General features: G+C 34.2%; 1 protein-coding gene across 3 annotated transcripts in view; it reads right to left on the bottom strand.

Annotated features, from left to right (window-relative positions):
* Positions 1-926: 926 nt before the first annotated feature.
* Positions 927-17255, bottom strand: part of DARS1 (aspartyl-tRNA synthetase 1) — a 64475-nt gene continuing 48146 nt past the window's right edge. For all 3 annotated transcript variants that reach the window (XM_047083175.1, XM_047083172.1, XM_047083173.1), the window contains exons 8-16: positions 16939-17050; positions 15188-15322; positions 12511-12658; positions 9056-9202; positions 7517-7559; positions 6123-6203; positions 4928-5039; positions 4651-4722; positions 927-1591 (exon numbers count right to left, since the gene is read on the bottom strand). In XM_047083175.1, coding sequence (XP_046939131.1) covers positions 1500-1591; positions 4651-4722; positions 4928-5039; positions 6123-6203; positions 7517-7559; positions 9056-9202; positions 12511-12658; positions 15188-15322; positions 16939-17050 — 942 coding nt within the window. In that variant the 3' untranslated portion in view covers positions 927-1499. The remainder of the gene's footprint in view (positions 1592-4650; positions 4723-4927; positions 5040-6122; positions 6204-7516; positions 7560-9055; positions 9203-12510; positions 12659-15187; positions 15323-16938; positions 17051-17255) is intronic.

The raw sequence follows: 17255 nt of genomic DNA, 5'->3' as shown, positions 1-17255 counted from the left end.
AACAGCTTTAGGCCATTATTAGTTTAGGGCCTGGGAATTAATATACAAAAAGATGGTTAGTAGTCCATTTGTTCTTGGTGTGGCTTAAATTTCTTGAATACTTTCGGAGTGCCAACTGTACTCAAGATAGTCTAGTAGAATATGAAGGAAAGACATAAAAATTGAGTCTGTACTTTCACAGAGGCTTATAATCTAGGTGGTGAAATAAATGAACTTTCAACAGTAACAGGCAGATGTTTATGTTCCAGGAGTAATGTCCTAACTTTCTGACCTCCCTCTTTTTCTGTATTGGTTTTTCTCTTCCTGTAGGAAAATATTTGTTTTGTTCCTGCCCATTAATGTGGTTCACTGTAGAATTAACATCAACATATTTAATAGAGAGAAAGTGTTCTAATTGTAATTCTTACACAAAAATTTATTTTTGGTAGGAAAAATTAGAGTGCATTAATTTAGTGACATTCACTAAATATTAGTACCAGTTAAAAATGAAATAGAGGGGTGTCTGGGTGGCTCAGTCAGTTAAGCATCTGACTCTTGAAGTGGGCACCAAGCTGTGCGTCAGGCTCTGTGCTGATGGCGTGGAGACTGCTTGAGATTCTCTCTCTTCCTCTGCTCCTCCCCTGTTCATGCTCTCTCTCTCACAAATAAATAAACTTAAAAAAAAAAAAAGGAAAATTCAGCAATACTTTTTAATCTATATGAAATAGGCTATTAAGCAACCCAAGCTTTCAGCTTTAAGAATGCTATCCTCCTATAATCCATCTGAACTTGTATCTTGATATGAATACATGTTGCGAATATATCAGCATTCATTTGTTTTTTAGGTATTTACATAAATCAGTTGTGTACTTTTTCTTTTCCCAAATTACAAATGCCAAGAACCAGTTACAAAATCAGACTGCCATGAAATCACACAAAGACAAATGTGACGAGTTTTAAAATTTTATTGAAATTCAATTTAGAATTTAACAATTTAAGACAGCATTATTTTGAATATTTTCTAACCAGTATTTTCACCTGCTTTACATGATTTCTGGGAACAACTTTAAAGAACTGATACTTTCTGCTTAATTTTCCATAATATGTCAATTATACATTCATTAAAATCTCAGTTCCCTGAAACTGTTATTTCAATGTCAGAATTTAAAAAAATAAGCCCAAATATTGAAAATTTAAGACATTAATATAGCCACTGTAAAATAGAAAAGAAAAAAAAAACCTTACACAATCTGAACTGTTTAAAATTGTTAACATTTATTGTAGTAATGCAATATGAATTTTTTAACATAACCATATGAATTTTTCATTAAAATGTTCAACCATTTCCTACTGAAGCATGTCCAAAGTTATAAAAATCTTCTCTTTTAAAGTAACCTATATTGAATTAATCCAAAGTAACTGTGGCACTTCAGATAAAACATATACTCCATTGTAGTAGCTTAAGGAATAGCTTGATCAATAGCAGGTTACTGGAAAGAATAAAAACAGCACAGCTTTCTTTAAGGAGTGAGTCGTTTGGGATCACGGGGGAACATTGAGGTCTGGCGAACATTGTGCAATCCCAAAAAAAGCATAGTGACTCGTTCCAATCCTAGGGAAGAAAGTAATCATTAATTCCTTTTCTGAAAACCTTTCAGGGTCTTACTTATTGAAACTACCAACATAGTATCGTCGATTAACAAAATACTTCTATTATTTTGAGTTTATTTAAAATGAACTGTTTTGGGTCTGATACAGAAATAGAAATGATGCTGTATGTGGGAAGGACTAAATGAGATATCCTTAAGTTGTATGGATTCTGTGAACTACAAAAATCTTGTAAATATACAAAACTTACGATTTAAGCAAACACAAAAAAGTCATTTTATAAGCCTGTATGTTTTCAAATGGGACCAGAATCTTAATTATGTAGTCTAGACCATCAGTATAAGACGAGAGCCATAAACTTCTTCAGGGAAGTTTATTAATGGAAGCACCAGAAATTTACTGTAATTCAATAGATGTGTAATGTAGTGGTTCCTAGTATAAGACTCTAGGATACATTATTGTAAATGTTCTGAGTGCAGAAGAGACTGATTTGATATGTGACTTAAATACTGTATCACTGTCAGAATTAAGACCAAGTACCACCTAAGAAACCGAAAAGAATTAGCAAATGAAACTCTGTGTGTGTAATTTATTTCACCAAAGTTGTAGAAGACATTATAGAAAAAATGCAAAGAATATTTTTATACAGCAATAACTTTTAATTTTAAAGGAATGTATTTAACTTCTTTTTTTTTCTTTAAGTTTTTATTTAAGTAATCTCCACACCCAATGTGGGGCTCAAACTCATGACCCCAAGGTCTAGAGTCGCAGGCTCTTCCAACTGAGCCACCCAGGTGCCCCAGGAATGTATTTAACTTCTAAAACAGAAATATAAATAAGAGAATTTCCATTTTTAAAATGTTTACTTATTTTTGAAAGAGGAAGAGAGCACATGAGTGAGTGGGAGGAGGGCAAAGAGGAGAGAATCCCAAGGAGGCTCTATGCTGCCAGTGCAGAGCCTGATGAGATCATGACTTGAGCTGAAATCAAAGAGTCAGACACTTAACCAACTGAGCCCCAGGCGCCCCTGAGAATTAACATTTTTATTGCTATTCCTTACCAAAAAATCTGCAGCTGTAAATTCGAACTTTGTATTAATCTAATACCAATCTAAAAACCCGACTATATCCCATCTTCCCTTTAATCATCAATTACCAAAAAATGAGTGGTATTTGATAACAATTCAAATGTCCACAAGTTTGATTAAAATTTACATTGTCAATCAGTCACAAAAATATGTGAATTAAACAAAATGCACATTACTGCATACTCTGAGAGGAAATAGTTGTGCATTTCCCATTTGAACTTAAATTCTAGGGGCGCCTGGGTGGCTCAGTTGGTTAAGCATCTGACTTGAGCTCAGGTCAAGATCTCATGGTTTTGTGAGTCTGAGCCCCATGTTGGGCTCTGTGCTGACAGCTCAGAGACTGGAGCCTGCTTCAAATTCTGTGTCTCCCTCTTTCCCTGCCCCTACCCTGCTCACACTCTCTCTCTCAAAGATAAATACACATTAAAACAAACGAACAAAAACAACTAAATTCTGTATCCAGTGGAGCACTGTTTGTAATAACAAAAGGCTGGTATCAACCTACATGTCTATCAAATTTTGATGTACCCTTTCAATGGATTGATTCTATGTAGTGTTAAAAAAAAATACTGAAAATGTCTAAGTACTGATAAGGAACAAATGAGAAAATACAGTAAGTGACAAATGCAAGGTACTGGATGATTTATATTGTATGCTACAATTTGTATAAAAATGTATTTTTAAAAGTGTCTACTTTTGCATATGCAAAGATTATCTTTGCAAAGGTAAAAATAAAACTAGCAACAATAGTTTCTTACAGGGAGATGAATACATACTCTTCTATACCCTTTTAATTTGAAAAATTTTACAGCACTATATTATTCATTCACCAACCCTCCCACCCAAACAAACATCAAACAAAAATTTCAAGGAAACTATACATTCAGAATTCTTTTAAGAGTCTCTGATAGGGACATGGGGTGCCTGGGTGGCTCAGTTGGTTGAGATCTGACTCTTGATTTCAGCTCATGATCTCACAATACATGAGCCAGAGCCCTGGGTCGGTCTCTGTGCTGACAGTGTGGATCCTGCTTGGGATTCTCTCTCTCTCTCAAAATAAATAAATATTTTAAGAAAAGTCCTGATAGGGACACCTAAAAATTGAGCTAAATTTTTACTTATTCATTTACTTTTAAAAGGTTTATTTTTTATAAATTTATTTTTTTTAAGTTTATTTATTCATTTTGAGAGAGAGAGAGAGACAGAGAGCATGTGTTCTCATGGGAAGGAGGGGCAGAGAGAGAGGGAGACAGAATCCCAAGCAGGCTCTGGCACTGTCAGCACAAAGCTTGATGTGGGGCTGGAACTCAAGAACCGTGAGATCATGATCTGAGCCGAAGAGTCGGACATTTAACTGACTGAGCCACCCAAGTGCCCAGATTTCTTTATTTTTTAAAAGTAATTTCTACACCCAACGTTGGGCTTGAATTCACAACCCTGAAATCAAGAGTTGCATGCTTCTGTGACCAAGCCAGCCAGGTGCCCCTTACCCTTTGTAAATCAGAGTGGTCTCTTACATTTACTCTAGAAGTGGTCCTAAAAGCCAATGAACCATTACATTACAACAAAATATTTAGCAATAATCCAAGCTAACTCGAGGGAGAGCTTCAATTTGGGCTACTGTGAATGAACTCATGGATGCAGAAAACAGGATACTCAATTTAAAAGACATTTTGCTTCTCAACTCTTCAGAGAAAAAAATGGCTAGAAATTTATTACAATATTTTACACACAAATTAGCTGTTCATTTTGTTCTTTGGAAGTCACATTTTCATTTAGTCATAACTCGCAAAATTTGTTATAATTCAAATTTGTACCATACTTAGCACTTATGGACCTATTTGTAAACAATAACAATATATAAAATTTACTTTTTGAAGTCTCATGTTGAAGAAATTTAGTTAGAAATGAATGAACACTTTGCCAAATGAAATCTGGATTGGAACTATATTCTCATAATATTAAAATAATATTACCAATGCCTCCACCAGCATGAGGAGGGGCTCCAAAGCGGAAGGAATCAATGTATGCCTTAATTTTCTCCAAATCTAGGAAAAAAAACAAACAAACAAACTCAAAAGCCCAACATAATTTATCATTTTATTTAGTAACTCAAAAAAAAGTACTAAGCAATAATTATTGTTCAGTAAAGATTAAAACAAATAACTATGTTTCTGAGAAGTCTTTAAAAGGTTTAAAATGTGCTTTTTTCACAATATACATTACTCTCCCAAATATATTTAAGTTGTTTACCAATTCCATGATGTAAGGCTCTCTCTGTTAGCAGCTGAGGATCATGTATTCTCTGAGCTCCTGACAGTATTTCTTCTCCCCTCATGAACATATCGTAAGAGTTGGACTGCTTCTGCAGGGCAAAGCAAACACACAAGAAAACACCACTCTTCTAGTGGCTATCATTCTATTTCCATTACTCATATGAGAGAAAAAAAAAATCTCTGTTGTTCAAAGAGCAAGGCCATTTCCCCCTACAATTAATGATGCAATCTGCTCCAATGAACACAATTTGTTTCTCCAAAACAAGATTAAACTAGTGAGAGCTGAATAATAACTTCTTCCTTCCCTCTATCAGATTTTATAGTCCCCTCCTCTAACACGTTCCAATAACAAATCAGAGCACCATATCTAACTGGTAAGAAGTAGTGCCGATTCTCATTTCACTTTATCATCTGAAATGTTTTTAAGTATGATATAATTTTGAGACATTTTTGGAACTTCAAATTATCAACAGGTGTAGTCTTTTTAATTTAGATTTTTAAAAATTTTAACAAAAGTAAATTGAACACCATAGCTTAACCTATTCTCTTATCATGTTTTAACTTACTTTCCCTGTCTTCCAGTAAACCAATGGTTCTCAAAATATGATTCCTGGATCAGGAGCCTCAGTATTACCCAGAACTTGTTAGAAATACAAATTATTAAGCTCCTTCAAGACTAACTAATCAGAAAGTCTGGCGATGGGGCCCAGTCATCTGTGTTTTAAAAAGCCCCCCAAGTGATTCTGATGCACACTGAAGTTTGGGAAGCACTGTAATGGAAAAACAGTAAAAGGTCAAAAGACAATACAAATTAAATGAACTCCCAGGACAAAATGTTGTTTTTTTAGTTCAAAGTCAATGATAATAATATGCACTATAGTCTGCAAATCTAATGATACTATTTATTATTTATATGGCATTTCTTCCTCATAAATCTTCAAAAAATGAACCATGAAAATGATTTTTAATGTAGGCTTTGGGACTAATTTTCTGGAATATTCAAATTTCATAATATCATTCTGACCTGAATTGGCAGAAACTAGTAGTAATATATATAGTGGCCCATCAAAATTGCAAATTACTGATGAAAACCATTATTCCCATTGTACAATTTAACAAAGTCACAATAAAGCTTCCCCCCCCCCCCCATTATTTAAAATAAAATTACTTACGGGATTTCTTGGGTCAGGCATGGTATAGAAAGGTCTGACAGCCAATGGATATTTATCAAGAATATAAAAATCTGTATCATACTATAAAAAAATGATTAAAATAAATTAAAAAAAATTTTAACCAAAGTAAAAAGAAGGCTAACATTTTGGTAATTGTCTTTTTAAAAATAAGTTTTGTCTTCAAAATTACTATAATTACACTGTATATACAATAAATATTCTTCTTTCAAGGAACATCTGTATCCTATGGTATTTTGCCATCATGTTATAAATTCCTCTAATAATTAATTTTTGGAAGCTTTTGTTATTCAATAATAGTTCAAATATTGTTTTCTTTCTTTCTTTTTTTTTGGATATGTAATCTCTTTGTAATTTCTTCCCCATTAAAAATTATGCTGCAATAAAGTGATTTTCATTCCTTTCCTTTGTTAATCTAATTTCAGATACAATTTAACTTTTGTTAAATTATTCTAAATCTCTTTGGGTTTTACAAAAACTATATTAAATCTATAAATTATACTAGGAAAAACTGGCATCTTTTACAATATTCATCTTTAAAAAACGTCGATTATTTTCCCAGTAATTTAAAATTTTGTACAGATATCTAAAAGAAATCTGGTAGTTTTCTTCAAATGAAAACTATAATTGAAATAAATCAGTAACATTAACATGAAGTTATGACATTTTTGTTAGAAAGAATAATTATTATATGATCCAGATTTAATGAAAAACAATCACATTTCAACGGTTTTGATGCTAACCACTTTGCTACAACTCAAGCACAGAGGGAAAGTCAATAGAGCTGACAAACCGGAACCAGCTCTGCTGAAACAGCACTTTAAAGGTGTAAACTCAATACTGCAGTTTCAGAAAGAAGTGAGCGCCCCAGTCAGTCTTGAGTACAACCAGCAGGAGGAGCTCAAGGTCTGTCTTCATTCACATACAATTCTTTGTATTTCTTGGAAGATCACACTAAATTCAGCTTTTATCTTCTTTCGAGTTTTAAAAAATGAGATAGGAAAGCAGCAGAGGCAGAAAAGAAAACTCATTCCCCTTCAAGTCCCATTAATCAGTGAGGGTACTCAGAAAAGATTGTTTCTAAATAATTTCAAATCATCTTGAGGTCCTTTCTGACTAATCTGACAGTCTGATACAGATACTACTTTTAGGGATACCTCAGTACAACTTAGTACAAAAATCAAATAATGAGCTAATCAAACTTACTCAGCAAAGCTTGTCTGAATATTTTTTATTTCTCCAAGAATTAAAAAAAATCTATCAGCCTCCTTGGTTTTTTAATTTATTCTGGAATCTTAACATTCTGGAAGACTGTCCCCCCTGCAACTGTTCTTTAGTACCAGATTTAGAAAAAGAAATCCAGCATGTAGTCCTACCTTTTCCTTCACCAAACGACCCAACAATTTTTCATTTGGTGTACTGAAGAAAAAAACAAAACCAAAAAAACTCCATGAAATTAGATATTTGAAGATCAAATAGCAACTTTAAATAGTTTTAAGTTAATAAGGCGCCTCTTCTATTTGAGGTTCTCAAAGGATAAAAAATGTGGACAAAATACATAATTGTCTATCCTGCTCTTTTTTAAAAAGGCAATTACAGTGACTTAACATTTAGTAGGTGCTATTCAAAAATATTTAAATAAAATGATAAACAGATTTAGTAATTCACAGATTCAGAAATAACATGGATGAATAATTTCCCACAATTATACATAATAATAGTTCACTATAGCAACATAGGCTACATTCTTGCCCTTAAGTAGTTCTACTTTAAAATGATCTCTTTTTTGTTACTCTTTAAGTTTATTTGTTTTGAGAGAGAGAAGGGGCAGGGAGAGAGCAGGGAAGGGGCAGAGAGAGGAGAGAGCGAATCCCAAGCAGGCTACATGCTCAGTGCAGAGTGACGTGGGGCTCAATTTCACAACCGTGAGATCATGACCTAAGCTGAAATCAAGGTCAGATGCTTAACTGAATGAGCTGCCCAGGTGCCCCTAAGTTACTCTTTATCAAAGGTTTATAAAACAAAAATCAGTATTTCCAAGTCTTTAAAATTTAATAGTGTTATATAAACCTATTAAATTTCTATACCTAAGAGGCTGTTACTTTAGCTTCTATCCTATGTAAGAACAATTGCCAAAATAATCAAGAAAATATTGCTCAGCTTAAAATAATTACAGAATTTATAGTTTGCTTTAAAATGCAATCTAGCAACGAAGGAGATGCTTAAAACCATAAGTGCATATTACTGTTAAAGAAACAAAAATAAAGAGTTTTGAGCAAAATACGCTTAAAAAAAGCCCTAAAAAAGACAACAACCACCCCTTGCACTCCTACGTCCATACAAATTATTGTGAGGGGTTAAATATTTTAACTTAAGAACTTTTGAACAAAATAGAAGTACCGTAGATAGTAACTGCTTTATTAAACCACATAATTTGCTTCAAAATTATAAGATATATGATGTGAATTTAGATAGCATAATACCATATACCAAATAAAGAACAGATATTTTTATAAGTTTGGAGATCGTAATTTTATGCCCGAATCCTGTGTGGTGATGGATTTAGACTGCTGTCTACCCTCTCTAACACAATGACTTAGAAAGAGAACTAACATATTAGATGACAAAATCATAGGCAGTAGTCACTATCTTTAAAGTGTTACAAATACGGGGTAGGTGGGGACAAAAAAATGGTCTTTATAAACAAAACTATCGAAGCTCAGGCAAACCACATCAAACAACATTTTATTTCAGATCACACATTAAACAAACCAGGATCATGCTCTATACCACAGTTAATAAAACTGAGGTTTATTACCTGGGTGAAAAAAAGATCATCATTCATTAATATACTCATTCTTTCATATCTTAAATCTAATTTACTAAAAAATTTTAAAAAAATCACAAAGTCAAACCTCAGATCTTCTTCATCTCCCATTTCGATTCCAGCTTCCCTAAGCATAGCCAATGCTTCACAATACTCCAGTCTTAAAGTTGGCTCCAAAAATTTGAATGGCTCACATGGGAATTGTTTATTCACTGTATGAATTTCAGTTTGAAACCTATTTGTACAATGATGCAGAGTTAATAAAAAAATATATGAAGTGTTTTCTCCACAAGAGGTCACTGTGGCAACACATAAAAATTTTACTGATACTGATGAAATAAGGAGCATATAGTTCTATTCTTCTACACACTTGATATATATATTTTTTAAAACAAAGAAACATTTTTAACATTTCACAGGAGTCATTATATGTGCAACAATGAGGAAAGGGCAATCTGAGTAGGTTCAGTGTGGTAGCAGTAGCAGCTCCATGGTCAGCCAAGTGCCTTCTTCAGGTGAACCACTCAGCCCCACAGACGCTTCTAGCTGTCTGGGGAGCCCATTCCCTAATGGCCGGCTGATGTAGACCCAAGAGTCTACTGCACATACTCTTAGTTCTATGTGTTCTACTGATAACAAATTTTTAAATTCAGAGGTAACTCAAAAGAAAATGCTTTTAGAGTAATGTTGTTTTGTGTAACATCAGCCTCAATACAAAAATTGCCTTGGGGACTTTCAGGCTCTTCTGTAGTAGTGGCAACAGCTAAGAAAAAAACACCTGGTAGGTGTTAAGTACCTATGTCATACAAAATCATTCTTTGAATCAGTGTATGCACCAGGAAACAGTGTAATCAACAAATTCTTTACGTTAAAGACAAAATTTAAATACTCAAAATATTTAACACCTTTCTCAGTCTCATCTTGTTTTGCCACCCCAGTGGTATTAAAGGATTAAAAACCATAACTTACGCCAGTTAACACTGTTAGTAATATAAAATACCCACTTTATGAGGCATGAAAAGGAGCTTTTTAATCCTTTAACACTTGTTATCATCAAGGCAGACCAAATTAATGAATACTTATCTTCCCCCATCCCCATTATACTGTAAGTTTGTAAGTGCCAATTTCCCATTTTAATAACCACTACAGTATAGGTCTAGCCTTTAAACAACAGGCACAAGACAAATATTTACTGCAATTAATTGTGGAAGATCCTATTTTAGTAAGATTTAAAAAGCATACCTTTGCTATTTATGGATGAAATGATAGCTGGGATTTGCTTCAAAATAATAGGGGGTGGGAGAAATGGGTAAACAAAATTGGCCATGGGTTAACAATACTTGAAACTGGGTGATGAGTACATGGGGTTCATTAGGCCAATCTTTCTATTTTGTATGTGTCTTGAAATTTTATGTAATTAATAGGATTGAAAAGTATGTTTATATTCCATGAAAGCAGTAGAAATTAAAACATTATCATCTCCTGATTAGTCTTAAAGACTTTCATGGGAGCAATAAAGCTTAGCCATTGATTTATTCAAATCTTTTTTTTTTTTTAATGTTTTATTTATTTTTGAGAGAGAAAGAGAGTACAAGCTGGGGAGAGGCAGAGAGACAGGGAGACACAGAATCCAAGGTGGGCTCGGAGCTGTCAGCACAGAGCCCGATGTGGGGTTCGAACTTGTGAACTGCGATCATGACCTGAGCCAAAGTCGGACGCTTAACTGACTGAAGCCACCTGTGCACCCGATTTATTCAAATCGTGATGTAACAAGAAGGGTTAAGAAGATCCCAATAATTGATCTTTAATTTTTTAAAAAATTTTTTATTTTTGAGAGAGAGAGAGAGCACAAGTGGAGAAGGAGCAGAGAGAGGTGGAAACACAGAATCTGAAGTAGGCTCCAAGCTCTGAGCTGTCAGGACAGAGCCTGATGTGGGGCTTGAACTCATGAACTGTGAGATCATGACCTGAGCCGAAGTCCGATGCTTAACCAACTGAGCTACCCAGGTGCCCCCCCAAAATTGATTTTTAAATTGCCTTTCTTTGCCTTGGATATTAATCCCCATTCGTTTCTATTAATGGTAATACAAAAATATAACTACCAATATTTTAAAATACATTTGTATATTATTCTTCTATGAGAAATAAGTACTAAGGATAAACATGAGAGGGACATGACACAAGCTAGGTAATCCAACTTAAAACTGACACAGAAACTTAAAATTACTAAATGACTTAAAGAATATAAAAAGTCTTTTCTTTCTAGGTTGCTACCTTAAGTCTGCTTGAAAAAGTCTAGTGATGATGGTGTCTGAGTCTCTAATTTGTAAACAAAGATTTGATTAAACCCAAGGGCCCAATTCATGCTTGATCTGTTATTACAAAAACCAAAGTGGAAATTTTATATTCTAGTATTAAAGAGAGAAGATATCAAAACCCAAAATAAACAGACGTCAGAAACTTTCTTGAGTTATAAATGTGAAAAGAAAACGAGAAAAGCTCTGTTCCTTCACTGTAGTTTCAAATGGTATTTTATTTTATAAGGAAACATTAGTTGTCCCATAGATTATCTGAATGAAAATTGCTTTAAATAAACTGTACCGAAATGTTTCAGACAACTAAGGTTAAAAAAAAAAGGCTGTCTACAATTACGTAGTCATCAAAGTAACAATGCAATGCAGAGAACACCTGGAAAATATTGGTGCTTATGCTACAAGATTTTTGTAAGATCAATGATTAATTTAGACTTGCAATGGAGTAAATAAGATTCACAGTACTTTCTGAATCCCTTTTAAGTATCAATGAAGCATATCCAAATACATCAACAATTAACAGTTAAATCAGTACTCTTCAAATAAAAACTTCAAATACAGTCCTTTGTCAGTTATCAAAGCATTAGATAAGTCTACTCTAGCCTAACATTTAAGTACTGTTTCAAATATGGAGAAAGGAAAAAAAAGACTCTTGATCTTACTAAACTTATTTTCCATTTTCTTTTCCTATTTTCTTTGTGTTAAACATCATCACAAGTAAACAACTTTCAATGACCTTTAAGGGAGAAACTATTTGCCACTTTAGAGGGTATACCTAATGTGAACATTTTACATAATTCAATTTTTTGAACACCCTGAACATGTTTATTAACTTTCTATAAGATTCTTATCAGCACATTATTATTATTACCACTACCAGTTTGATAATAAACTGTTATAAAGGTAATATAGGCTGCATTTCTTTCAGACATTCAGGATGTAACATAAAGGGAAAAATATAGTTAGGTTGGTTCACAATCTGGTAAACTTCCCCACCAAAATGAGGTTAACTAGCTGAAGTCCAAGCTGACTTGGATCTAGAAGTACTAGTTTGAAGTATACATTTTTTCACTAATTAACTACTGATCATCTAAGTGGCAAGTACTCTCCTCCGTATATATTTATGTTTATATATATAGCTTTACACTTTCAATTCATAAATTGCTTTATTTTGAAGAACTCAAACTGATTAGACATTAAGTCCACATAGGGATATAAAATATGTTTTTACCTTTCTTGGAGTCCTTTGAATATTTGTACTAAGGTGTCAGCAATTTCTTCCACAACTTCATGGTAATGGTAATTAAAAGCCATTTCAATGTCCAAACCAACAAATTCAGTTAGATGTCTGTGGGTATTTGAGTCTTCAGCTCTGAATACTGTAACATTAATAAAAGAAACAAACAGTAAATGGCAATTTTGGAAGTTTGGAAATTTGGGGACTTAAACATAAAATTTTATTTACTAGTACTCAAATGGTATTATTTTCATTATCATTATAGGGTTTTGGAAAGACTTTTGATAAGCCATCTGTTTCAGCATTCTCTTGGACAGCAAGTTCATTATCAACTCTTAAAATCATGTAGTAAAAGCTGTAACAAATGTAAATTAATAAATGAGGCTCAGGAGAATCCCGAGGGAGTGCAAGATCCTGAAGAGCCTTTTCAGTAATTAAAAATAGGTCCAACAGTGAGTTCTTCTTAATTTTATTAAAACTTGACTCAAGCTAAATGAAATTTGTAAAAATGAAATAACATTATATATATTCTAGCCATTACCTCAGTCCAGCTCTTATTGTCCACACTGTACTGTCCTCCTTTCCCAGTCTTCCTGACTCTAGCTCTGCTCCATCTTTTCTACAAGATTAATATTCCTATAACACATCCTTGCTCAGTAATTAACTAATTAACTACTGATCATCAATGGTTCCCAAATGGTGACTGAATGACAAAAAATCTAAAACCTTTATGTTTTTATAATTTAATCTTACCCTATATTTTCCATTTCTTCTTAACACTAACTAGTCTTATTTTTTATTTTCTCCCATGCTCTTTACTCATTCTGCTTCTGCTAACTAGAAAATGTAGTCTGTCCTTAAAGCCCACTTCAGTTTGCATTCTCTTTTCTGGTAACTCTAGCAAATTCCATCTTCTCCCTCATTTTACACTATCTATACTACATAATTAACACCAATCTGCTGATTGTACACAGCACAATCTGATTATTCACTGTGAAAATCAGTTGATTATTCCCTGAGACTGCAATATGTATGCATGTCTTATTCTGTCTGGGGAGCAGGGACAATGTTTATTCCCTTGTCACTCAAAACATGGTCTGCAAATCAGCAGCATCAGCAGTACCTGGGAGCTTGTGAGAACTGCAGAATCTCAAGCCTCCCTCTAGACCTAACGGTCAGAATCTGTATTTTAACAAGATCTTCAAGTGATTCATGTGCACATTAACATTTGAGAAGTGCTGGTTGATTTTTTTTTTATGTACATGTTATCTAGCACAAGGCTATGTATGCAGCATACATTAAAAAAATTAGTTAATAAATCCAGAAAATTAACACAATTAATGCTCTTGCCAGTTTCTAACAGCAGGTATTTAATTTTTATTTAGCTACCAAAAAACTTATATATATAAAATAACTTGGTAAGTTTTATAGAATGAAGCAAAGCTGGTTTTTGCTTATAACCCACTTTATTAAATAATCTGCCACATGATTATGTGTCCATGCTTAACTTTAAGCCAATATTTCTTAAAAACCATGTCAACATAACCAAGTAAATATCAGATATTTCTTGTTAATAAATTCTAATGGACTTTATAGCACATTCTCAATGCTAAGAACAGTACAAACAATAATACTAAAATAGAACAGCTCTGAAATAAAATTGGTAGCAGAGTATACAGAGGTACATTTGTAAGCTTACAACAGTAGTAAGGGGCTATCAAGGACAACAAATTACATTTTTCGAAAGATTGCAACTACTTGTTCTTTAGTGTTCATGGAGAGTTGAGAGTCCAAACAGGAGCTAATTACACCTAAATAATAATAAATAATATACTCAGGTATATTTCAGGGGGCATATATTATCAAAGCATGCATTTTCAAAATGAGATCTTCCCTAGGCAAACATTTTCTTCAGCAAACTTCTGTAGGGATAACAAATGGTTATGCATCTATTCACATAAGCGATGTTCAACTACTTAAAGAACTATTGAGCATACAATTTTGGGGGGGGGAATTTCTACCTAAGCACATTGCCTTTCTTCCCTAAAAGTCTAGTGGCTCCCCCCTCCAAAAAAAAATTGTTTTAAAGTTTATTTCTTTCGAGAGAGAACAAGATAGAGAGAGTGAGTGTGAGAGAGCTCACCAGTAAGCATGGGGGAGAGACATGAGACAAGAGACAGAGACAAAGAATCCCCAGCAAGTTCTGGCTGGCTGTGAAGCCCAACCTGGGGACTCAAACTCAGGAACTATGAGATCATGACCTGAGCCATAATCAAGAGTCAGATGCTTAACCCACTAAGTCACCCAGATGCCCCAAGTTTTTAAAGTCTAGTGTTTACACAGCCAACATATAAAAGGATTTAAGCTTTCAAAATGTCTGTACCTAAAGGCACCTGAGTGGCTTAGTCAGTTGAGTGTCCAACTTCGGCTCAGGTCATGAGCTGATGGTTTGTGGGTTTGAGCCCTGCATCGGGCTCACGGCCATCTGTGCAAAGCCTGCTTCAGATATTCTTTCCCCCTCCCTCCCCATCCCCCGCTTGCATGCTCTCTCAAAAATAAAATAAACATTAAAAAACAACAATAAAATATCTGTATGTAAAATGTGTTCCTAAAACCATAACTACAGTACAATTAATAAATTTTGAGAAAACCATAACCACCAACACCTTACCCGGTCCAATACAGAAAACCTTCTCAAAATCAGCACAAATACACATTTGCTTGTACAGCTGTGGGGACTGGGCCAGGTATGCATTATTTTTAAAATAGGACACAGTAAATACATTGGCTCCTCCTTCACTGGCAGCTGAAATGTAAACATTTTTGTTATTATAAATAACTGTGAACTTATCAATGCAAAGTTCTAGTAAAAACAGTTTACATACTTTTGGTTTAAGTACTTCACTTAAAAAAAAAAAAACTGGAAAATCAAAAATTGCAGAGAAACCATAGTCTATGTAAGTCTTATACCTGATTCTAAACAGTTCATATTTAGATCACATTTACTTCTTTGGCTATCCCTTCATTTTACTTTTTCGGATATATACACTCCCTTTCTGCATCAATTTCAAATCTATTAAAGCTACTGTAGAAGGCCAAAATATTTTTTAAAAAAGGAGAAGATGGGGCGCCTGGGTGGCTCAGTCGGTTAAGCGTCCGACTTCGGCTCAGGTCATGATCTCACGGCCCGTGAGTTCGAGCCCCGCGTCGGGCTCTGGGCTGATGGCTCGGAGCCTGGAGCCTGCTTCAGATTCTGTGTCTCCCTCTCTCTCTGACCCTCCCCCGTTCATGCTCTGTCTCTCTCTGTCTCAAAAATAAATAAACATTAAAAAAAAAAAAAAAAAAAGGAGAAGATATTCTTAATCATTGTATTCTATCAAGAATACAATGTTCGGGGCGCCTGGGTGGCGCAGTCGGTTAAGCGTCCGACTTCAGCCAGGTCACGATCTCGCGGTCCGTGAGTTCGAGCCCCGCGTCAGGCTCTGGGCTGATGGCTCAGAGCCTGGAGCCTGTTTCCGATTCTGTGTCTCCCTCTCTCTCTGCCCCTCCCCCGTTCATGCTCTGTCTCTCTCTGTCCCAAAAATAAATAAACGTTGAAAAAAAAAAATTTAAAAAAAAAAAAATAATAAAAAAAAAATAAAAAAAAAAAAAAAAAAAAAAAAAAAAAAAAAAAAAAAAAAAGAATACAATGTTCAATTCTTGATTTATAACTAAATGCCATTTGTAATACACTTTTTAGTGTTATTTAAGCAACTTAAAAAGAGTTAAATGATTAAAATAAAGTTCTCATATAAGAATGAGAATTAATGAGATTTTCTAACTTGTAGTATTTAGTAGTATTACAATGCAGTTTATACAAAACAAAATTGCAATACCAATTTAGAAAGAAACCTACATAATGAAAGTAGTTTCTAGTGCAACGTATGTAACAACAATCTTGTTTCATGTGCTACTGCCTAATTTTATAATTACTACCACATAATGACTTCTGAAAGGAGATGTTGTATTATCGGTGTCAGTGATATGTGACTGCTGCTATATAGCAGTCTTCAAAATAAAAAGTCTCATGGCAATAAACCTTAAGGGATAGTCGGGATTCTCAAATTAAAAAAATTAATATTGGGGCGCCTGGGTGGCGCAGTCGGTTAAGCGTCCGACTTCAGCCAGGTTACGATCTCGCGGTCTGTGAGTTCGAGCCCCGCGTCAGGCTCTGGGCTGATGGCTCGGAGCCTGGAGCCTGTTTCCGATTCTGTGTCTCCCTCTCTCTCTGCCCCTCCCCCGTTCATGCTCTGTCTCTCTCTGTCCCAAAAAAATAAATAAACGTTGAAAAAAAAAAAAATTTAAAAAAAAAAAATTAATATTAAACAGCTTGGGGAGAGCAAATTTATTTTTAAAAATTAAGAGAAATCTCTTAAAGCATACCTGAGATAATTTTAGGAGTTTGGATCTCCACAAAACCCTTGTTAATTAAAGTTTCTCGGAAAAGCTGGCAGATACCAGACTGGAGACGGAAGACTGCCTGACTAGTTGATGTCTAAAAGACAATAATAAAATCTAATGAAATCAATTCCACACATTAACTGAGATGGAGTTATTTTCTAATCAGGCCACCTGCCTGGAAAGTTCACAGAGGAAACACTTCATTGTATGAGAGAAAAGTCAGGTCAGATGACAATTAGTATAAGGATATATTTTTCATATTACAGGAGAATGGCAATTTTGCCTTTTAAAATCTCCAA

The sequence above is a fragment of the Lynx rufus genome, unplaced genomic scaffold, assembly GCF_022079265.1.
Source record: "Lynx rufus isolate CCGP_SWC_20201006 ecotype Redwood Valley unplaced genomic scaffold, mLynRuf1.p SCAF_2, whole genome shotgun sequence".
NCBI lineage: Eukaryota > Metazoa > Chordata > Mammalia > Carnivora > Felidae > Lynx > Lynx rufus.
The sequence above is the reverse complement of the archived record's forward strand: the minus strand, read 5'-3'. Positions and strand labels throughout refer to the sequence as shown.